Below are 24,686 nucleotides of genomic sequence, written 5' to 3'. Positions count from 1 at the left end.
AGAGTCAATGATTTGTTTCAGGTCAGTACTCATAAATCTTTAAAGAGCACATAAAAAGAAATATGCTTTTGTTTTGCAGTACCTTTCTTCTCAGTTAGAATTTTTAAATGGTGTCTCTTAGACAGCAGTTTAAAAAACGTAATGTTTTCTTGCTCTTTGCACGCTGTGATAAACATAAAGGAATGTAATATTTCTATGCTTTTTCGTTTCTCACTGATATTAAATTTCTATTTTCCAAATTCATGTGTGTTTCAAACTGATTGAAACAGTTTGAAACATACATGTCCTTTTTTATATTTTGTAAGACTGGATAAAGTAAAAAAAAAAAAAAGGGCTGGCACCAGCATGCATGTTGCCACAAAGCAGAGTCATCCCCCCATCAGATTATAATTACAGAGGTAGTGGAGGTAAATGAGTAACAGATCCAGAAAAAGAGCTTTTCTGTTTTTTATTTTCTGTATATTAGCATGACACATATAGCCTACAGCCAGTCACACACAGTACCATGGAAAACTACTTATACCTGTTGAACCGTTTCATATTTGTCACAATACTAACACAAACTTCAGTGTACAAGGATCTGCCTTTGAAACTAACCTACTTAGTAAATAATCCATGTGTGTTTAATTTAATTTAATTTCTGAACAAATCCAGCCATTGTGAGAAGGCATAAGTGTTTGTTAAAGAACATTGATGAACAAAGAGCATCATAGAGACCAGGGAATGTGGTAGACAGATCAAGAATAAAACTGTGAAGAAGGGTTTGGTTGTAGAACATTTTCTAAAGCTTTGAGCATTTTGAGAATTGCTTATTTTATAATCGAAAACTGGAAAAATGGCACAACATGATCTAAACTGACAGGTCATTTTAGAAGAGGGGACTGTCTCTAACATAGTTCTTCTTCTTGAGCATAAAGGAAAAAAAAACTGTAGGTCAAAAACACAAGACAAATGCTAAACACAATGGTGAAATTGTATGCCTTTCTTTTTGAAAGGAAAACAAGTGAGACTTTTTAAGTACCTTTAATTGGGAATTTAGACCCATGTTGGAAAAAGTTCAGAGGCCACTTCCTTATATTAAAGCTTACTGATATGTTCTCATATGACCCAGCCGAAGTCCACACTTACATCTAATTAAGAATAAGTGACCATACAGGCTGCTATTCATTGCTGCTCTCCATCCATTCGGACAGTGTGAACTCTTTTGCAAAATAAGCATAGGCAAAGTTTTCAGTCTGTGTGCAAAGTTGTTAGAGTAATTGCTGCTATAGGTTTAGTTCTAAAAAATATTGACACAAATGCCCATTAATGTTGAGTCATCTCTTCTTTCCACTACAGTAATGTGCTACGTGGTATTGTTCAATCACATTAAATCCCAAGAAAATTCCTTGAAATTTGTGGTTTTAACATGACAAAATGTGAAAAAGGTTTAATTGTATAAATACTTTTTCCAACCAATGTATTGGTAGCAAACTAATATAAACAGTCACCTTTGTAATAAGTTATTACAAAGGTGAATTAAGCAAATTAGAAAGTGTACCAAAAACCTATTTGGTTTTCTTTGACACTGTTTCCTTTATGCTTTTGTCAGCACTTTTTTGCATTCTTTTATTCTCTCCATTCACTGTCTGCAAATGAATCAAGCCCTTCTGTCATTAAAAACATCTGTGTACATAAAGCCTTAATGTACAGTACTCCCCACTGTACAACTGTGTGTTAATGCCAGCACCACCCATGATCCGCAGGATTGTGTCACGAGTTTTCTGAAGTTGATGACATGGGTGTTTAAATTTGTGTGCCCAAACTTGTGTGTTTCTCAGATTACAAATACATATGTTGTTTTATGGCTGCTTTTTTTAAGACAAGGAGCAGCAATAATAATAAAAAAACAAAACACGTTGTTATGGTTTTAAATCACTGTCACTATTTTGATTGCAGCTCACCAGATCAGCACGGTTTGACCATATTTGTATTTGCATGGTTACTGCAGCTGTGTTTTGCCATACACTTACTGAGTATATACTTTGCTGTAAGGCTGTGAGGTCAGTTAGTCATACTGTGTGGTTGTTGATGTGCACTCCTGATTTTTAACAACGGCAACTGTTAAGTGAAAGAGCAGAATTTCGGGCAGAAAACTCCCTTTTGGCCAACACAGCGTGGTCAGTGGATTATTTAAGAACTCAAATCTTATTAGGTCCAGTCATGTAATTAAACACAAAGGGAAACTTTAGGAAAACAAAAAGGACACTTGTGAAAAACGAATGGGATCTGACCCTATTAAAAAAAGCTACTTCGCACAAAACATTAAGAATGGCTTTAGCATCGAGGTGTATTTTCTGATCAGTTATTTTAATCATTAAATCCCTGAAGTTTGCCTTCCTGGAATCCATTTGCCCCCTTCCAAAGTATTTGATACTTTGCACATTTCGTGCTTATTGATGAGGTCAGTTTAGATCAACAAGTTCAAGTAAGTTTCATATTTTTGAAAAGAGAGGAGAAAAACCTTAATTAAAAGAGATTTAACAAAAAATGCTTTGATATCACCACCAGCAAAGTTGCAAAACGCTGAATTCTTGAATTACTTACCTGATCAATGGTGGCACCCATATACATGCGTTCATGCAGGGTGATGGTCTATGATCTCATCAGTCTTCCATGCCAGGATAATCCCTGTTACAGTACAGAGAGGTTGATGGTGTTGACATGACCTTTAAATTCTCCAGATCTCAGCTCCAGTAAGTATCTGTGAGGTGTGTTGGGAATACTGACAGGATTTATGCCAAGTGTTGCCTTAGAACCTGCAGCTGATTTTATTATAATGTTTCTATGGTGCCTGATACTAGAGAGCAGAACTGAGACTAGAACTCAAACCTGTTATGATGTTACAAGTCTTATTTTTCCCACTCTCTAAATGTCATTGGGAGACTAAGTGTGAAGGATGTGAGCTCAGCCCCCCACCTCTTTATAGCAATAGTTATTAATGATTAGAACATTCAAAGTAAAGTGGTTAGTTTACAAAGCACTAGAATGACTTTCTGTAAGGTTTACTCACACATGATTAATTGGAACCGCAAGGAGAACATGTTAGACCCATATAAATTCAGAGAAGAGGCCAACTAAGGTTAGCATAAAACCTCAGAAAACAGAAATCCCTGTGCATAGATCTTCATCTAAGCATGACCCTCAGTTACTGAAGGATTTTTGTAGAAACATGTGCAGCCAGAGAGTCCTATAGAAATAAGCAAAAGCTATATTTGTGTGAAATGTTGTTGGAACATTATAGCAGCTTTCTAAAATCCAGTAAAAGTGGTGGAGCACTAATGCCTGTCAAATGACTCCAGAGGGCAAAAACATACTCAATATCCTTAATGTCATCATTATAATTATAATAATGGTTAAGTTAGCATGACAATATAGTACTGATGAAATAGGGGAATTTTAAGTTTGTATTGGAGTTTTTACCTTATCAACAGACTTTTTATTTGCATTGATAAATATAATGTTTCTTTTTACTACAAAAATGCAGGTACATTTTCAAAAGATACACAAAATCAAAAATAATCTAGCTGAATTTTAGCCTTTTTTTCTATTGTTTATCATTTCATTAGACCACTTTGTAGATAAAAGAATGTGTTTACTTTACTATTTGCAATTTTTATGCAAGTAGTTTTGATATGTGTCCTGCTCCACTTCAGTCACTTAATTGATTTTCTTATTTGTAAACTAAGGGAATTTATTTCTATAGTTATAAAAATTAAGGAAGTTTAATTTAAAATGTCCTACAAAATTAGATAGATTTTTATGCCTGCAGCAGCTTTGGGTCCCAAGTAAATGAAGGCATAAATTAAATTTTATAAGTTGTAAACAAATGCCAAAAAATATGATTTACTTATCACCAATTGCTTCTGACCTTTATCTGAAATCAAATGAGAACTAATGCCGTGTCTTAACACATCATATTATACTGTTAGTATCATATCCCTGATGTATTGCTTTCATTAATGTTCATATGGTATCTTTATTATAACCATATCATGTATCTTTTGTATCCGTATGTCATCGTACCATATCATACTGTATCTCGTCTTACAGTCATTGTCTCCCTATCGCATCACTTTTGTGTTGTCATAATGTATTGGTATCGTATTACAGTCAAACTGTATATTTAATGTATGATTATGTTATCATTATCAAACCAAATTGTGTTATATGCGATCAGAATCTGCTTAACTTAATTGCACATAATTGTTACATTTCTGAGATAGAAATTTATAACCCTTAGCTGCTATAACCTCAAATGTCTGGATATTGTCACAGTCCTAAGGTGTCAGGGTTGTCATATGGCATGCTTACTGCTTTTCATACAGCTTAAAAATAATGACCACCACACCCTTTCCCACCCTGTAATGCTAGTGTGATTCACTTTATTGTTTTCTTACAAACGCCTCTCCCACTGGTTGTATCCTCAGCCACAGTTGTGTTAAGCGGTTCAGAGAGGTTTTGCTTTGTCATGTATGCTTTTTGAGTGTTCCACTCATTGTGGAAGTCCACTGTGGATAATTTGGTCACATAGCCAGCTGTTGTCAATTAACACCCATACTTATTTTAATGCTTTATTAAATAAGCATTAAATAACTTTTATTTTAAAAAAACAAAACAAAAAAACTTACATATTTGTTAAAACTGTCTTGGCTATAATATGAGACACGTAATGAAAAGATCTAACTCCTCCACCTCATCCCAGTGCTACTATTGCTATTTGTCTAAAATAACCAGTCAGAGCCAGGAGGAGTGTTTGAGTACTGTCAATCATTCTCAGGTACACGCTGCTCAACGTGCTAGTGGCAGTTAATCAACTTACTGTTCCAGGAAAACTGTTTATCCACCGTCATTGGTGGCCTTCATAACTACACTGAAGCTTTAGTGTAGCAAAGAGAAAGTGGGAGATGTGAACAGCACATACATGAGCTTGATTGACAGTGCTAAGACCATCCTCCTGGCTTTGGTTGATTGTTTGTTACTGAGTGGTGTATTTCTGTGGTTAGTGCTTGGAGATATACTGTCAGAACATAGTAACAGTTTTAACAAACATGTAAAAATATTTTTCCTAAAAGTTACAAACTTAAATTTTAAGCCAAATACAAGTGCTGGAACATATTTCAGCACTTGGAAATAAATTGGATTTTTAAAAGTTTGGTTCCAAATTTTGAAAATATTTCCTATGGCGTGTTTTATTTTCTACCACTGGAAAAAAGTAGTTTCCTTGTAGAAGACTATATGCTGTACAGCTGTGAGCCAGACATTATCGAACATAGCATCTGTTTTTTGGGGGACAAAGAGTGCTAAAGGATGCTTGAGGTTTTTTTTTTTTTTTTTTTTGTTTCTTCCATATGCTTTTGATAAATATTGAATTTGTCCTACTTTCAGCCCTTTTTATACTTCACATTTATTTTGTCTGTGTCACTGTTTGGCAAAAACTAAAGTTATCCTATGTTAACAAAGCATGCTGGGTGGAGCTCATCATTTGAGCATCTCCTAACAACAAGAACAACACACTGGATGTATTTACAGTACGGTAGTTTGAAAGTATTTCCAAACACAAGTTTAGAGGTTGAAAATGTAAAAATGGGGACTTGAAATACTTTTCTTCTATCTTAATATCATTCTGACATGCTAAAATCCACATGTGGCGTGGCTATTTCTACCTATCACATTCAATGTGGTTTTAGATTGTAAAATGCACCAGGAGGTTTTGATCTGAATACTTCAGATCACCCTCAGTTCTGAAAAAGAAAGCTTGTGTACACAGTCCAGATGACCCACAAGTGAATCTTCTAATACTTCAGGAATGTTCACCAATCATCAAGTCAACAAGAATCCAAGATGTTGACAAAAAGCCCTGATCTCTGAAGGGGGAAAAGATGGCCTGGAGACAAACAAATTTTCAGTTTTCAGGCCCCACTATTTACTCTTATCAAGGGCTATTACACTTAGTTGTTTTTGGAACGTTTGAATGGAGAAATAAAGAGTTAGACTTGTTAACTGCTAATTACCAAAGTATTAGCAGCTGATCCACTGTATAAAATGCAATACATGCAGTTTTGTTGCCACGCCTCCATCTCTAAGCTTGTCAGATGGATATGAGTCACAGCTGGGCAAAATGTCACCTAGGGAGACACGGTAAGAAATATGAAACTGAGAAAAAGTCAAGAGGCTCTTAAGCTTCTAAACAGCTCCTGTGCTCTCGCAGGGAGAGCTCGTGGCAAGGCATGTGGACAGGCCTTGGCAGGTAGCCTGGGTCCACGTGGCACATCCAGAGCAACCACTAAAGTTCACATTTCAAGAGATTGAGAGAAAACAGAAACACAGATAAAGCAGGAGAGAAGGGTGCTGTCCTGAATAACATGGAGCAAATTAGTATGGCTGTGTTATTTCTTTATGCCTTCTCTTCCTTGTTGTAGGCGCTGAAAATAGATCAACTCTTGCAATGCTTTGGTTGCTTTACACAAGTTTCAATAACCTTGTGACCGTTCGTCATTTTGGAAACACACATTTCCATGTATTATGATGGGATTTTATGGGACAGACTAACTGAAAGTTGTTCATAGTTATGAAGTGAGGAAAACTAATCTAAAAGAAGTGTGGTTTCCATTTGATTTCAACCCCCTAAGTCAATGTTAATCCCATACCTACAGTTACATCTGCAAGTCTTTGAGTATGCCTCTGCCAGTTTTGCATACATAAACTGAAGTTTATTTGTATTTTTTTGTTTACAAACAACTCAGCCTTAGAGAAATTGAATAGAATGTCTGTAATCAGCAGTTTTCCAGTGAAGTCGCAAACTATGCAGGATTTAGGCCCATTTTCTTTTCTCATCCACTCTAGCACATACTCTGACTTATGTGTATAGGGTTGCTATCCAGGGGAAAGGTGAACCTCTTGTTCAGTCTGAAGTTGCTTTTTCCTTTCCCAATGTTTCCCTTCCCATCTTTCCATCCAACTCTGACCAACTATTTGTTATTATATGGTTTTTTTATTGTTACTAAAGAACATTGCCCCCACAACCTGATTGTGCCACTGCCATGGTTTACAGTGAGATTAGGGTGTTTTCTTATAACAAATGTGTTTCAATGGAGAAAACGTATGGAGAATGTTTTTGGAGATTTCAGCCAAAAAGTTCAGTTTTACTCTTATTTCAGGAGAGCATCATCCTTCCCACGTGTGCTGTGTTCCCCACATTACTTGTGGCAAGCTGCAAATGTGGCTTCTCATCACCTCTTTTAAAAACTTTTGCTTTACAGTCTACAACATTCATATTTGTAGATAACACAAATAATGGATTATTTTTCTTCAGAGTAGAAGAAAAAAATCTTTCTTCTTCCCCAAGAGACAGTTTGGATAACTATGCCTTAGTTAGTGTGCAATTGTGCGCCATACTGTTTCCACTTATGGATGATACTTCTTGAGATGTCCAAAGCTTTGTGTATTGTTTTATAATCTAACCCTTCTTTGAAGTTCTCCACAAATTTATCTACTATGTTTCTTTGTCGTTATGATCATGTTTATTCAATAATGTTCTCAAACAAACATTAAACTGGGGAACTCTTTTTACTTCCCGATACAATCTGATGCGATAATTGTTTTGTGGAGAAAACGTAGAATAAGGATGGTGAATACTGGCACACTTTTAATATTTCTCTGTTTATAAATAAAAATGCTCTTTTTTTTTTGCTCATCAGTTTGCTGTTGTTCTATCACATAAAGTCTCAATGAACTACATGGAAGTTGTAGTTGACAAAAGCTGCACATGAATACTTTGCAAGAGACTCCATTGACCTGCAATGAATCAGCTAAGAAACGGAAAATCAGAGCAAAACAAAAACACACGTTCCTCACTGCTTGCTTTTTCATGACTGGGGAACTTAATGCGATCAACAGATATTGTTCATAAAACAAAGGCCCCCAAAGACAGGGTCAGCGAGCCAATTTGTGGTTACTGCACAGTAAAAAAAATGTTGAAAACATTGGCTGGATTCCACCTCACTAAAATGTTTTCCAAGCAAATATCCAGACAGAATTTATTCCTGTCATTATTTTTTTCTTACATGAAATGCTCAGAAGAAACTCATTATGTTTGTTTCGATGAGTAGCTTACCCAGCCATAAAATATGAAGAACTCAACACCTACACCTAATTTGATTCATTTAACACAGGCAGTAGCATTTACAACTTGATTGTGAACTTTAGTTCGATTAGTTTCATTGGAGCAAGCTGCTCCTATTTAACTTGTATTGAATGTGTTAACAAGCATATAAAGTTGCTCTGGCTGTCCCTCTGACCAACTAAAATACAACATGAGTCAGTGATTGCTCTTGCAGAATAAAAAAAACACATATTGTTGTAGAATGCACTCATACAAGATGACATAAGCAAATTTTTTATGGTTTTGCTTGTGTATCTGACACGAATCAGCATTAGAGTACCCAGCTGTTATTTTTGGCCAGACAGACCACAGATGCAGTCCACATTGAAGGGAGAAAGAAACACCAGACAATCAATCTCAGTGGCTCTCACCACTAAAAAAGAATTAGAAAATTATATTATTATACGCTACCACCACCTGATCTTTAGAGTTCCAAGATTTATTTTCAAAGTGATTCAAATTGATGTGTTTGGAGTTTTGTCACTTTGGACATCAGTGGCTGATGTATCAAATGTTGCAGCTGTTTCACCCCGAAGCCCACTGACGAAATCGATGTGGAATGCTTTGTCTCTATTTGAGGTCAACACATGAAACACAGGATACACAGGGATTTGTGAACACTTGTGTGTATGCCTCATGTGTTATAGGACTGCAAAATATTAGGAAATGTTTTAATGATAATAATGGGAAATATTACTTACTTTACTTTACTTAAGTGATATATGGTCTCATTCAGTAAATATTGAAAAGTGGATTTATTTAGATTCACTAAATGAAATGCATTATGTTACTCACAAGCTGATGTTTTCAAGCCTTTATTTTCTTTGATGAGGATATCCTGCATACATCCAAAAAATACATTCAGTTTAAGATTAGAATATTTTAAAACAGACTTGAATATTACATCATCTCAATAGAATAAACAATACAGAAATGTGGGCTTAACAGAAAATACCTACTTAAAAGTTATTTTCAAAAGATACTTCAGGTCTGACAAATGAAGAAAAGTGTGGCCATAATATTTGTGAAATTTATGAAATTCCTCAAAGTGCACTAATAATCATGTACAGAGGTTTGTAAACATAATAGAGTGTTGTGATCCTGGTACATCAGACAAAACAGTATCACTACAGTCCAAAATATGCAGATAAGATCACCCATTTACATGTTTCTTAGATAAAGAATGTTGATTTAAAAAAACCAAAAAACAAAACATACCTAACATTTGTATGTTTCATTGAGGTGGAGTTTTAAGTTATTTATTCATTTAATATCACAAGAGAAGAAATTATTTACACAATATTTAGCTACTGTCTAATTTCTATTTAAATAGTCCTTAAGGCAGATTAAAGCACTAGACATAAAAAATAAGGTCTCATTCTGCATAGTCCTGCTGAAAAGCAGATTCAAATTTGATTTACTTTTCTGGAATTGTTACAAGGAGTTCCAAAAGGCATGAGTATTATCTTCCTGAGTTCAAAGCTTGGCCTTCACTGTTCCATATCAAAAGCTTCTTTATATGGAGACATTTTTCTGCCATAATCCAAGAATACACATTTTTATTTTGAAAGCAGGACTTCATATTTTTCTTCTCAAAACTTGTAATGATTGTACCAACCAAAGACAACCTAGTCATGATGTTGATCATCCATGTCTTCTTATTTACATCCACAGTGCAAAATGTACTCATACCAATTACTCTTCTTCCCATTTTGTTGTGACAGAGTTCAATAGATTTTATGATTTACCAACGCAAACTATAGCATGATTCTGAATGGAAAGGAAAATGCTAAATTATTCTCAAAAATAATAATCTGAAAAGTGTACATTTATATTCAGCCCCCTCACCCTACCATCACCACCTTCTCTGACAGCATAAAATCCAGTCAACCAATAGGGTTAATGAGCCATCTAATTAGTCAGTAGGGTCCACCTGTTTGTAATTTATTCTCAGTATAAATCCAGCTGTTCAATGCTCAGAGGTTTGTCAGAGAACAGTAGTAAATAAACAGTCATGTCAAGGAGAAAATTGTGGAGAAGTTTGAAGTAGGCTTTTGAACATCTCCAGAGAAATGTTCAGTCTATCATCCAAAAATGAAGAGTATGGCACAACTGTAAACCTAGCAACACATGGCTGTACACTTAAGCTGACAGCCAGGGCAAAGAGTGCATTAATCAAAGAGTCAAGGTGGCCATGCAAGATAGATGGAGCTAAATATTTGGCACTTCTGGATGAAAACCTGACCTTGTACTGGCTGCAGTATAAGGTCAGAGCGATCGGTACAGTCTGTCCAATCTTTTTACAAATGCTCTATTTTTTTCCAGCTTTTTATTTGTAAGAAATGTAAACCATATATAATTTTGACAGAGCTTCACAAGCATAAAATACTTTGAAATTTGTTGCTGTGGCATTAATCCCACAATACAGTAGTTATGAATACATGTGCAAGGCAATGTCATACTAATATTACTTAATTGCTGCAACATTGAGTAGCATTTGCATGCAGTCTGTAACTGCATGCTTGATGAGTATAGATGGGATCTCAGAGTGACAGTCATACCAGAGTTCTGTCAACTTTTTGACCTGTGCATGAAGACCTGTTGACTTAGCTGGTGAATAAATTGTGAACAATATATTATCAAATGCTTAAGTAGGTGAAACTGGAGGTGCACTGTATATTCCTATGCCAGATAAGCAATACTGTAATGGGGGTATGGATGAGCACTAAAACACATTTTGAATAACTTCTTAAACTTTTGTGAACATCAGTTATACATATAGTCAATACATTTGATTTGTGTATCTCTCTGCTGTGCTAAACTTACAGAGTCTTACTTCATTTTAAGTTTTTACGTATTCTAGGAAAACGGGCACAAACACTACTATAATATAACAGAACAATTGTTGGAGTCTGTTCAGGTGTAGAAACAAAATTCTTTGTTTTGACAAGCAGTGAATCATTACTACAATTTCATGTAGAGAAAAGCAAAGGCTTACGTCCCCAACACTGCTTTTTAAAATATGGTCAAACCACTCTTGTTTTTCAAACTTAAAAATTAAAGTCATAATGAATAAAAAGTTGTTCACTACATTACATTTTTTTTTTACCACTTTTAAAACATAAAGGGTATTCCAAATGTGACTGTGAGTCAGACTGAAGATGAAGTAGACATATTGTCAGCATCTAACCTTTAATGTGATTACCAGCTAGTGATGTTTTGTGCTTTACATCAGTTCCGATCAACTTTCCTGTCCTGTTGAATAAAAACAGACCCACAGCACACCGTTGTCACTAAGTGTTTGCTGTGGGGTTGGGATGTTTTAGGTAATTTCCAGTGATTGTTTTTGTAATGTAGTGTTTTGAATGTAAAGCAAAAGGTCCAATTTTTATCTAACCAAATAACTTTCTTCCATGTTTGCTGTGTGCCCTTCATGACCAAATTCCATATTTGACCTCTCATGGCTGTTTTTACAGCATTGGCTTTCTTCTTTCTTAAAAGCCAGATTTATGGAAGACATATCTAATATTTGTCCTCTTGACAGATTCTCCCACTAAAGCTGTGGATCCCTTCAGCTCCTCTTGAATTACCACAAGTCACTCATCTGCTTCTTTGATTAACACATATGTACATCCCTCCCCAATAATGGATAAACAATGTTCAGTGAGACTAAGTTGTATGAATAACTTGTATTTGTAAATAAGTAAAGTTGTTTCATATTTAGAGAACTGTGCTGCATCATTTTCTGTTTTTTATTCTGTCTTAGCAAGATTCTTTGTACATCAATATTTCTTTACATCTAATTTGGGCATACTGGTATTAGGATTAAACCTAAAGCACCATAATTCACAGAGAGATGCAATTATGGCTCGAGTACTTTTGTAGCATAAATTCAACCTCTTGGTTTGCTTTTTTAATATTTATGGTGATTATTTGCTTATCTAAATTTTTCAATTTTCTACCTCGGCTGCTTTCATATTCCTTTAAGATTGTTGCTGTGCAGGAATCATAAGGCCGATTATCCAGGATTTTGAAGTACTATTTTTGGGCTTTATTATGTGCTAACTTTCCCAAAAATATATGTCAGAGTCATAAACACCAACTGCAGGCTTTATTATCATTAAATATTGCAGACTCTCTTTATGTTTCCAGCTTATATTTTGTGAGAGGTAGGGCAGCTGTTATTTCCAAATTAAATAAACTTTCTCTTGCAGAGATTTGAGCTTTTTTAGCAACATGCATTTAGTGGTGGGAGGATAGTGGTAAAGCTAGACTTTAATTTTTATTTTTCCTCATTGGAAACCCTGTATTTCTCACTCTGGTGCATAACATGAGTCTGATTCTGTTGTGGTCCTGGCTTGTGCCATATAGGATGAGTGAGACTTTCCCAAAAGGCTCCAGGAACACCACTTAAAGAGACTCCAAGGATAGAAGCTGTCATTATTTCCAGGATGGAAGACAGAGTCCACCTCTAGATGAGGCCACACACAGTTTTTTTTTTTAAGGGAAATTTTTGTTTTTGTTAAGATTTGGATATTCTTTTATCATGTTGGTGCCTTTCCGTTGTCCAAAACTGATTTACGTAAGTGCACGAGGTGACTGAGTTGGATTGTCTATTTTGCTTTATAACATGGGCAACAGCATTCAGTCTGCTCTAAATACTTTGCTAAACTCCCCTTCCACTGTGAGTTTTACTAGGACTACATCCCATCATAAATATGTCATAGCGTATTTAGACTTTCTGCAGTTAAATTTGTAAAGTCCGCAGGATGCCGGCATCTTCAGTAACCTACAATTATGTCATAGGCAAGCTCTTATTGAGATGTCAACATTCAATGAATTATCCATCAATTTCATCATTATTAGATCATGCATACGTCTGCCTGCCATCTAGACAAACAGAGGCAGATAGAGATTTTTAACCACACTGCGCTGATCTGACACTCCAGAACCATCCTGTGGTTTGCAGAATCCTCAAACTCAACAATTTATTTACTTTCTGCACCTCTCTTTAGCTATTATAATTTTTAGGTCAAAATATGACCCAAAATTATAGTCTATAACACTCTATAACCCACATTTGCTTCCAATGTGTTGTTTAGTAGTGATCAGAGCCTCTGGACTATTTAAGAAACACAGAATGTCAAAGTCAAACTAGAAACACATTACATCATCTCTTGATTTTTTTGTGAGGCCTTAAACATTGGTTGTCTCCTCCTGGGAATTTCTAAAGCCAAACGTGAACATGTTTGGAAGAGAGAGTCCTAAGTTATCATATTTGCTTGGTTAGCTTGGCAAGTCTGCTGTCTCTGTCCTCTTTTAGATCATACTTATGTATTTTTGTATAAGTATAAAATGCTACTGGGAATCAAAAAGCCATTTAATACATCTAAGCAGCTCTAACATGAGCATGTGCATAAAGCGTGTGTCTGAATTTGCCAATCAAACAGAAACAAATGTCTGGCTGTTCAAATTAATTGAGTTCTTTATTTAGAAGTACATTTGTTGTCCGTTATACACAATTTATTAGTTTTTGGCCTTCACTCAGATTTTCTTTTTCTTTTCATAAAAAATAAACTTGGCCCAAAATTACACTATTAAACTTGATAAGTTTAATTTAAAACAAGTGATTTAAGGGGAATCAGTTAATCAATTAAAGGATCTATTGACTTAAAAAATAGAAAAACATGCAACATTTTTAAAATTATTAACAATTCCATGAGTTATCAATAAAGCTATCAATACAAATCTTTATTGAGCATATTATAGATAAGAGAACATTCATTTATTTTTGGAATATGTTTAGTCAATATTTTATTTTTGTTTGAAGGACAGAATGTATTTGAAATAAATCATGTCAGCATTGTTCTTTTAATATGAAGCTTTATATAGGCTCTACTCAGGTCAGAAGATACGTCAACAAAACATGTCAATATCAAAACAGCCAGTTTAGTTTGAAACCAGTGCTTTGTGGGCACCATTTGTTTTCTACTCCAATATATTTCAAAGCTGTTTATGAGATAAATTGAATCAGCAAAAGTCTCTTTAAATTGTATTATTCACAATTAGCATTAAGTTAAAAAAATGTCTTAGTCTCACAGTCAGATTTTCTTTCATTATGGATATCTTCTATTGTACGAATAAGTTGCATTTATAATGTACAGTAGAGCCTGTTATGTTAAACCGTAGAAATTTGAGGAAACCAAATACATTTTTAGATATAGGGTATTTACTCAAAAGAATTTAAACACCTAAAACAATTTGAGATATGTAAAAGCAACTTAAAAAAATTCTAAACACTAACACGAAAATGTTAAAAATACTTACTTTTATTGACTAATTCAAATAAGCCAATAAAGCTACTCATTTTTTTATTTCTTAAAAAATGTGGTTATTTATTCTTGAGATGTTCTTTGGAATTTCAAAGTGTGCAATCTGTGTTCGGTTACAGATCAAAGTTTCTTTCATTATTCTCATCTACAGCCATTATTGTGTTATTTTGTACAAACTTAAAATATCCAATTTGAGTGTTGGCAATCTTTTTGTCTTTCCCCTTTTATCGAACTTTCATGCTTACAGTTACCAGACCTCTAACTTTCACTCGAATGTTGGCTCAACTGTAATTTAAATGGACTCGGTTGACTCACATTAAGTCCCATACAATGGCAAGTGGGTCACATTTTTCCAAAATTGGGTAATTAGAAATTTCAGAATAGATGGTTATTTGGCAAACATTCATTCATTTCTCTGGAATCATTTAGTTTTTCTTCACAGCTTCTACTAGCATTTGCTGACTTTATTGGCAGGGATTCAGTGTTTTGTTCCCCTGTAAGCCTGCCAAGTCTGTTTGACCGAGTTTGATCTGATGACTAAAGTTCGTGGCAAAGAAAAATATCCATGGTGTGGTAGTCATAAAGTCACATTTTTCAGTTAAAATCTGTCAGTTGATTGTGCTCCATGTGGGATTCTTTTATTTTGTTCTGACCTATTTTCAAAAGCTTGCTTTGGATGCTGCTTGCGGTTAACTGCTGACCTTATTCTCATAAATCTGTGATCTATCTTGAATCCTAAGTGGGTTTTAACTGAACTTTCTTAGTTTAGGAATGTGGGGTTCTGCTCTAAGGCCTCTCTTGAAAGCTGTTAAACTTTGGTTTAAATCAATCCCAACATCTTTAGGAGAAATGGAAAAATTTCACATGAACTCAATGTGGTGAACTATTATACGGCTTTATGCCCATTTAAGTGCTCAAAGTGCCCACTGTTAGTTGAGTGCACTCAAAGTGCACCCATGTGAGATGAGGTGTTTCTTCCTTGTGAGAACTAATTGTGTCTGTTGTGTATCAAGGGCCTTGGCTCCAAGATTGGTTGGAAGCAGGATTGGGACCAGCAGCCAGGAGAGAAGGTCCTGCAGGATATAAAGGAGAGGAGAGAACTGGAGACACGGCTTCAAGAGATCCAGCAGCAGCTGGAGATCCTGGGTGTTGGCCAGGAGATGACGGTGAGCTCAAAGTAGCCTCAATCACTTACACACAAACACATTGTGTATATTCTATCACTTCTATCTGAAGAATGTTTTTGTTGTGGATTTTACCACTCAGTGCTTGTAGTTACACCTGTGACAAATTAGTACAAGCACATACACATTGCTCATTTCTTGTTGTTCTGGTTTGAGGGGACGATGGAATCACACTTGTATTCATTCCCAACTCCATAGACTTAGGTTTCTCATAGCCACAAAAACAGACGTGCATGTTCTCTTCTGAATGCCTCATTTCCCCACTGTTTCATTGTTTCTTTAGAATTCTTTGTTGAGGTTCAGTGTCTTCCCTACAGTATTCCCCCTAGAAACATTTAAACTCTGACTGGTTTTTAGAGCTGCCTGTAGAGTTACAACCAGAGGTCTTTTCTCCAAACTCTGTAGCTAAAGTCACAAAACAAGAATGTTCCAAGAACAAAGGTGGATACTAAAACTGATTTCTGCTTGCACTGGCATTTAGAACATTGAGTCTGGTGTGTAGAGAAGAAGAAAACACTGGGCATAAATTTAGTAGTTTGATTGTGTCATTGGGGTTCATCTCTTTGTGCAATGCCTTGCAAAAGTATCCACACCCCTTGAACTTTTTCAGACCACATTGCGAAAATAAAACTTTAATTAATTGGCATTTTATGTTACAAATAAAAAATCATACATAGTTGTGAAATTAAAGGAAAATTATACAATGGACCTGGCTTATTTGTAGTTCATTGTTCACTGAATTATCTGTTCATGGATTTTTCTGTGTACATAACTCCAAAATAGTTGCAGAAAAACTACTGATTTGCACGTTTTTTGTATTCAAAAGAAGTGTCTTGCCCAAGGTCATAACAACAGAGGCAGATGGACCGGGGATCAAACCGACAACCCACACTCAAATTTTTACCGCTGTCGCTACTATTATCTCATTAGTACTTTAAAGACCTCAGAGATTTGTTTGACCATATTAGTGGATAAAGAGCCTAATTAAAACCAAAGAATACATCAAACAGGACAGAAATAAGGTTGTGGTGATATCAAAAGCAGGGCAAAATATCCTAGAGCATTTTTCAGTGAATCCTCCATAAATAATGAGTAATGAGCATAGCATAGTTGCAAATCTACAGAGAAATGGCATAAACAGAGCCAGAAAGTTCAGCATTACCAAATCAAAGTGTCTAGTCAACCATGAGATAAATTTGTATTGAACAGAGGGTACTGCAGTTTGGAGCAAAACAGTGATGTGCATAAAGATTATTAGAACAGAGATGGCAGACACTGAGAAGAAGGTGCTTTGTCAGATGAAATCAAAATTTAACTTTCTATCTTCACCTTGAATGCAGCATCCCACGACAAAACATGTTGATGGCAAAGTTATGCTGTTGGCAGAGCTGCTGAAAAGATTTATGGAGCTAAATACAGGGGAATCCTGAAAAAAAATTATTAGAGGCTGTCAAGTTGTGGGTAGGGTCATCTTTAATCAGGACCCTAAAAATACAGGCAGATGTTTTGGAAGCTCAAAATGGAAAAATTTGTCATGAAGAATGGCTTAATCAGAGTTCAGCACTTATAGGGGATCTGAAATATCTATATTCACAGACAGGCATTTTATCTGACTAAGTTTGAGATATGTTGAAAAGAATGGGCTAAATATTTAGTGTCTAGATATCCAAAGCTGGTAGAGACATATCTTAAAACGTGATGAGTGTTGACTTGGGGTGACTGAATGCACATGCAAGTTTGAAGCTTTTCAAATTTGTAAACCATGTATCATTTCCCTTCTACATCAAAATAATGCAACACTTGGTGCCAGGTTTTCACATGAAATCATGCTGCTAGTTGTTCAAGTTTGTAACTGTAATGCGATCAAATTGAAGGTGCCTGAATACTTATTAAAAACACTGTTTGCTGAATAACACTGGCTTAATTCACAGATGAACCACATGATGATGCATGTATGTCTAATTTAAGCATTAAAGAGGCACACTGTTAGTTTGGTGCTGACATACGTAAGTGGCTGCCACACCCTTACATCAAAAGACATTATACCGTGCAGCCAGAAATTATTTCTGGCTTAAATAAGGAGCAACAAATGGAATTTCTAGCTAACATGCTGACACTTCATTTGAGTAAACGGTTCTCTCATGGTTGTCACGATACATCAGAACCACCAGTCTGCTAGTTGCTAGTCCTGCAGCACACTCTTTACATTCAGCTGTGAGACACTCACCAATTGCCTGAACCCAGTGAGTGACTTGGGGATGAACTGTTCACTGACAGCGTGTATTCTTAGTGCCAGCGGGCTTGTTTTGAGGCTGTGAAAAGATTTATTAGTTCAGAATTTGTCTGGGAGGGCATTCTTAAACCAGCTTCACACAGCTGCAGTGTACTCATAAAGTTGATTTGTATAGTATCCATAACTCTACCACTGCCTTACTGTATTTTACTACTGAATACTGACTCTACCTGTTATATAAGATTTTTGTATGGTTTTAATGATTTACCGTAATAATTTTTTGAGCCTGTACAAAAAAAGACTTCTTTTTACACAGCTTCACAGCACTACGATTTGCAGTTTTAAGAAGTACTTTAATATTAAATATTTTCCCTAAAGCAACATTTCTGTTCTATTAAATGTAAGATACACTTAATATTTAATAATTTGGACTATTTATACTTTTGGAATTTTCTTTGGCTTTTATAGTAGCAGTTGATATTGTTTGCATGTATAATACATATATTTCCTAAAGGGTGCCAACATTTACATAGAGAATATGGTTTCATTTCGGAAAGCTTGACTCTGCAAACTTTGAATTTTCTTCACACAGTAACAACTTCTGCACCCAGTCATAGTCTAGCTGAGCACCTATGACTGGATTGAGCATAATCCAATTCAATTGGCTGTTGAATTGTCCAAATGATTCTTTTTGCAGTGAACTTCAACTTGGAGCCAAGAGAACAATCTGTCTCATCACCTTTTGATTTTCATTGTTCTCTTGTTTTTGTTGCACGATTTCTGGGGGAAAAAAAGAAGTAAAATTGTAAATTGATGTGCCGAAATATTTTTAGAAGTAAAAGGTAAAGATTATTCAACATAACCACTTTTAACTGATGAAAATGCATTGAAAGCTCTTATGGTTCTGTTCTTCCTGCAAACTCATGTGGCTGCATTCTTGTATCTACAACAGGAACGAAACTCCATCTTTTACCATAAACTAAAGAAGTTCTGGCAGGGCAGCCTTATTTTAGTCAGACCAGCATCTTTATCAGTAACTCTACTAAAAGTGTTATTTACACCAATATCACTCAGAATCTAGCAACCAATTCTTTCAAGGTGCAGTTGGATACCGAGGCACATTCCAAGAATATTTAATGTACTCAAAAACATCTTATTGACCTATCTGTTAAAAATAAGGGGAAAAAAGAAAGAAATGAAACTTGATCGTACTGTGTGGGCTCAGTTTTCCAAAAGAAGATTAATTTAACAAAGGCATGACTGTTCTGACTTCTAGCTGTTTGCCTGGAAGAGGACCACCAGCTCTGCACAGCTCACAGTCAGCTACAGCACACACACACATGCATGTGATGCAGCACCAGTTCAGCACAAGTGTGGGCTGTTCCACTTTTAAGAGCTCTTACTTCAGTCACATACCTGAGCTTTATCAGAAAGAGGTCCGAAGGCCAGCTGTCCTCTAATGCAAGAAGGCTTCTATTCAGTCCATTCCTTTAAAATTATTCACAAAATAAGCTTGCAATGCATTCTCCTGTGAAAAGATTGCTACAACACTGTAAGTAAATAATTTTATTCAAGGGAGTGTGTGACTATCAAGCAGATTTTGTCTTCAAAAATATGTCATGATTTATAATTTATAATCACATTCAAGGGGGGAAACCTGGGAACACCAAGTCAAAACTGTACAGATGCTTTCCATGCTGGGATTTTTGGACCCTGGAATTTTTTGAGAGGAGATCAAGAAAAGTGTGCATGAGGATGTAGGTCAGGATGATGAATGGTACTGAGTTGGAGATGATGTTGTCTCGAATCAGCTTGAGTATGTGCCTGATATCATTTTAACTTGAGAAGTTAAAATGCATAACATTGGGCTGGGCAGACAGCGTCAGTGTGATAGTGGGGGTTGTCAGACTGGGATGGAACCTTCCCTAGCATTTCTAAAATATGATTTTTACATTATTTTCAAGTTGAATTGTTTTTTGTTTTTTTGTTTTTTCGTTAAAAAGCTGGAACACATCATATTCATGGCAGATGTCACTGGAATGAACATATTTTATATGTTTTCAAACTAAAGACAAAAAAGTTGAAAAAATTTAAATGATTCTGCTTTCCCAATTTGGAGCAGCCTGACAAAGTACTGGTCCTTAAATGTTGACAGACCTATTGAACTGATCTGAGCTTCATGTTATGTAGTTGCCATGGTGAAATAAGTGATCATCAACAGGAAGATGAAGCAGCCAGAGTAAGAGGTAAAAAAGTAACTCTTTATCTGTACCGTCAGCCAGTTCCTCTTCACATTTTCCACCTCTTCTGAATAGAGGTGAGCAGTCATCTACTGTCTCTGGGCAAAATGTAACATCGCCCAGTTTTCCTTCAGAAAAGCTTTAGGAAATTCCTCCAAATTACTAAAATAACTTTTAAAGACAAATAACAATGTAACTCTCTTCGCCTTTTATTGTGATCTATAGTATTAGATGCTTTTAAGAAATAAAAGGGAAATGGTGTGCTTGAGTTGAGGTGTGACCAATGTATGAAGGATATACACAAACACTCAGCAATGAACTAACCTATCATTAAAGATAATTAGAGATGTCAAGTTTTATGATTTCTTCTGGTTTTGCTTCGTTGTCAAACTTTATTTTTTTTAGATCATCAACAAAAATTTATTGCCCAGAGTAAAATCAAAAACGGTATTTGATTACTTTCATTTTTTTCAAGTTAAATGTTCAATCTAAGCTAATCTGGAAATATGTGAAAAAGTAATTGCCCTTTAAACCAAATATCTGCCATCTATCTTTTCTGATAACTGGCAATGACTGTTTTATTTGGCTGTGGAGGAATTCTGTTTTCTGACAAGACAGGTCTGCTTAACGTCATGTCACAGTATCTCAATTGGATTTAGGTCCACACCTTCACTGGACCACTCCTTTTTTACCCTTTTCTCTATCGCATGTTTTGTTAGAGAGCAGAAATGTTGGTCCCATCAAGTCATATACCCTGAAGTAGTATTCCAGTCTCAGACAATCACACTTCCACCACCAGTTTTAACTGGTAATATTATTCTTTTGAAATAATATAAAGTGACACACAGTTACCCAAAAGTTCCACTCGTTATTCCACAAAATAATTTAACAAAAATCTCTATCCAACATAAGCAATACCCTTGTTGATAAATTTATGGCATTTTAAAAACCATAACAATTTCGCCCAGACTCCTGTTGAATTCTTAACTAATGCAAGTGAGTTTTAAAGTGCTTGAGCTGTTACGTGCTTAATGTTCTCCTAGAATAATTTTTGTACACCAACTACTTCATGTTTTCTCCATTTGTGGCTTTAATGTGGTTCTCTGCAGTCCCAAAGCCTTTGTAATGACTTTGTAACTATTTCAAGATTAAACAATGTCAATGACTTTGTTTCCCATCCTTGCTTGCTTTTGTTTAGATCAGGACATGGTGTGATGCTTTTGAAGATTCTTTAGGGCGTTTTCACAAGTACAATTAATTTGTCTGAATCCGTTGATGAGTTTGTTAGTTGTGGTTTGTTAATTTTGATCACTGCCGACATTGTGGTGTTAGGCAAATGTTTGTGAAATGTCTCTGAGAAAACTCTATATTAATGTGTCTGCAATATGGTACTTTTGGATATGGGTTTCCAAAGACACATCCTTGTTATTAAACATTCTTGCCAAAGAACAATTGTCTATGCTTGAGCTTTTGATATATGATCATATTGTTCATCTTTGTAATTTGAGAGTCATCACAAGGCCAGATTAGAATTTACATCTTTCAACCCACCATTGGACTTTAAAAATGGATTGTTTTATCCTAGGTGATGTACATCTCTCAGTAACCGGTCTTTGATAAAGAGCTGGAGAAATTCACGAGGTGGTCTGGATGACAAATGATGGATGCTCACTATTAGTTCCAACTAAAAGGGAACTAACAGTTCCTGAGACACAGGAATGTGATTCTTTTTGTGCCTTAAGTTACAAAGTAGAATGAGGCAAAAATGGGGAAACAATCAATTAGGTGTCATATTTTTCTGAATATGGGAGAAAAGCTATGGATCTATACATAATTGTCTTAAAACAGAAAGAAATATCCAATTTATGCTCCTGATATTAATTTTAAATGTTCAAATTACGCTCCAGTAAAATACTTTTGAAACATTTTACCATCCATGTTCTGCTGACCTAAAAACAATATAACCCCTCTTCCCCACCCCTGTCCTAATCAGTGCCTTTGAGCCTTACAAAAAGAAGTGGGTGAGGACATCCTTACTTTAAAGCCAGGGACATTCTGTTCAGTGTTGGATGACAACTGGAAACACAAGCAAACGTGCTGAGAGAATGATGATGATTGCCATTCAAAGATTTTAACATTTTGCTTCTCTGGATATGTTGCACTCATAACTCTCATCTTAAGAAAGATACTTGGTTAATATTATTGAGACAAATTGACTGAGGCTTTACAGCTGTTAAAACAAAGATCAGTGCTGTCACACCAGGAGATGGGAACCGTCGTTGGGACTCGTGTCCAGGTAAATTCAGGAGTTGGATGTGTTCACAGCGAGAAACTTTGGTATAAAAATGACAGCTGCCAGATGACACATTAGCCCCAAGAACAACTTCAGATCTTCCTCTGAATCAAATTTAAGAAGGTTGGCTTTCAGTCTTGGTCTCACATTCAGTCCAAAGCAGGCAGCATGTGAGGAGTCAGACTTATCTTTAAAAAAACAGTACTTGCATCCAAGTAAAAGTGTTTTTTTTCCCTCCAAACACCTTCCAACTAAGCACATGGGACAGCAGAACCATATCAGTTTGTTTCTGTGACGTGCCAATCTTCTGTCAGGTCATGCACTGATGCAAGACATTATTTACATTTGTGAATTTGGAGTCCAGCAAAACTGTTCTGAGCAAAAATTAGGTCAGGATGTTGGAGAATATTGTGAGTTTAGCAGGGGAATTATTCTGTCTTCACTTTTGAGCTTTGTTCCTTTGGACTCACAAGATGTGGATCTTGGGACATTTACAGATGCAATGCTGTGTTTGCTTTCACATACACACAGAAGTAGCACTTTGGATTTAAACTAACACATGTTTTTGATTTATGTATGTGTATTTTTTATGTTGCAGAATGAGTCAGCAGACCTTACTGAGGAGCAGTTGCGTTGTCTGCTGGATGAATGTAAGAGGACAGAGAGTCAGAACCAGGACAATCCAAGGAACAAAACGGTGCCATCAGGACCTTAAAAACATTCATCTTGTCCATGTGAATTACTGCCTCCAAAACACATCACATTGGTTTTATTTTCGACAATGAACTCATTCATAAACTATTACAAATGAATGGAAATACAAATATTTACAAAGGCTTATAAGCATTTTTTTTATTCTAATGGCGTTCTTGTGTTCCAGACGTGGCTGAATTGCAGTCCATTGCTACAATTTATGTTCTCAAGGAAACAGTTGCTAAGGCACTCTCTGTATCAACCTAAGTATCAGTAAATGACAAATAACATTCCTGCCATTAACTCTAGTGATTAGATGCAGCTGCACACAAACTGGATCATGGCTAATTTGAAGAACCACTTCATGAACACAGTCATGACACCTCTTTAGGTTTTTCAATATGCATGTCCTTGGCCTTGTTATTTCAATGCTTAGCAACACTGGTATCACATTCACACAAAGATGTGTACATCTATGTGCAATCTATGGGATTTATGTGTAAACTTGAGGTTTCTGCTCCTGCACCAGCTGATCACTGAAAAGGCTTCCTTTGCTTATTATCAGTGTATGAGGGGGATAGAGTCTGTATAGAGTTTGTTTCTCACAATGTTCTGATCACACTGAGGCTCTGAAACTGGAAGTTATTTTTTTATGACCTGTTCTGTCACTATTGTTTAATTATATAATAAACTCTCTGAAACTTGTACTTTCTCTTTCTTCTTCTTCTTAATCATTGCTTAACATGATACCAGGACTATGCCTAGACAATGTCATAGGTATATTCAGTATTAAAAACATCTTACTTCAGGTATTCAGCCAATGCACAATTTGGAGGTGTAATCACTGCTACCAAGCTCATTCATGCAGCAGCCTGGGCAAAAATATGCTTCCAACACTATCTCAGCATAGAAATCCTGTGAAAGATCAACATTGTTGAGGAACATTACATTCTAGTACATCGTAAAAGAGTTCTCAAACACCCTGCAGGAATTATCCACAATCTTTTTAAATGTGTACTTCATGGTGAAGTCTTAGTTTGATGTAAAGGGCCTTTCATTGATAGTCTTCTGGGTAAACTTTTAAAACTGTTATAATATGCAATAAAACAAATCTTTTAATTATTTATGTCTATGGTTGTAGTTTTATTATTTATAGAACAGGGTTGATTTGGGCTTCATGAGGGTGATGGACTTTTCTAGTTCAGCTAAAAGTATGTCAACCATTCCCTCATCTACTTATGATCTTGGTAAAGGTCTCGGATTAATAACAGCTTGAGAAAATGGACCCCACAGGAGCTTTATTTTAATCTAAATCCACTCCTCTGTTAAAAGACAGCAGTGTTTTCAATGGTGCTTGTGTTGTAGTTTTTAAGAATTTTTCAGAAGCCATCGATAGGAGTTAGTTTTTTTTTTCTCTGCACCTGCCTGATGTGTGCCTGGAGGCTTTGTATTTCTTCCAGTCTGGCACTCAAACACCTACAGACATGTTCATCTCACTCCTCACCTCT

General features: G+C 35.7%; 1 protein-coding gene across 5 annotated transcripts in view; it reads left to right on the top strand.

Moving 5' to 3' along the window:
- Nucleotides 1-23,885, top strand: part of fsip1 (fibrous sheath interacting protein 1) — a 31,941-nt gene extending 8,056 nt beyond the window's left edge. For all 5 annotated transcript variants that reach the window (XM_028000659.1, XM_028000658.1, XM_028000662.1 and 2 more), the window contains 2 exons: nt 15,549-15,701; nt 23,084-23,885. In XM_028000659.1, coding sequence (XP_027856460.1) covers nt 15,549-15,701; nt 23,084-23,200 — 270 coding nt within the window. In that variant the 3' untranslated portion in view covers nt 23,201-23,885. The remainder of the gene's footprint in view (nt 1-15,548; nt 15,702-23,083) is intronic.
- The last annotated feature ends 801 nt before the right edge of the window (nt 23,886-24,686 follow it).

This window comes from Xiphophorus couchianus, chromosome 19 (assembly GCF_001444195.1).
Source record: "Xiphophorus couchianus chromosome 19, X_couchianus-1.0, whole genome shotgun sequence".
NCBI classification, from domain to species: Eukaryota; Metazoa; Chordata; class Actinopteri; order Cyprinodontiformes; family Poeciliidae; genus Xiphophorus; species Xiphophorus couchianus.
This window is presented reverse-complemented; position numbering and strand designations above follow the sequence as displayed.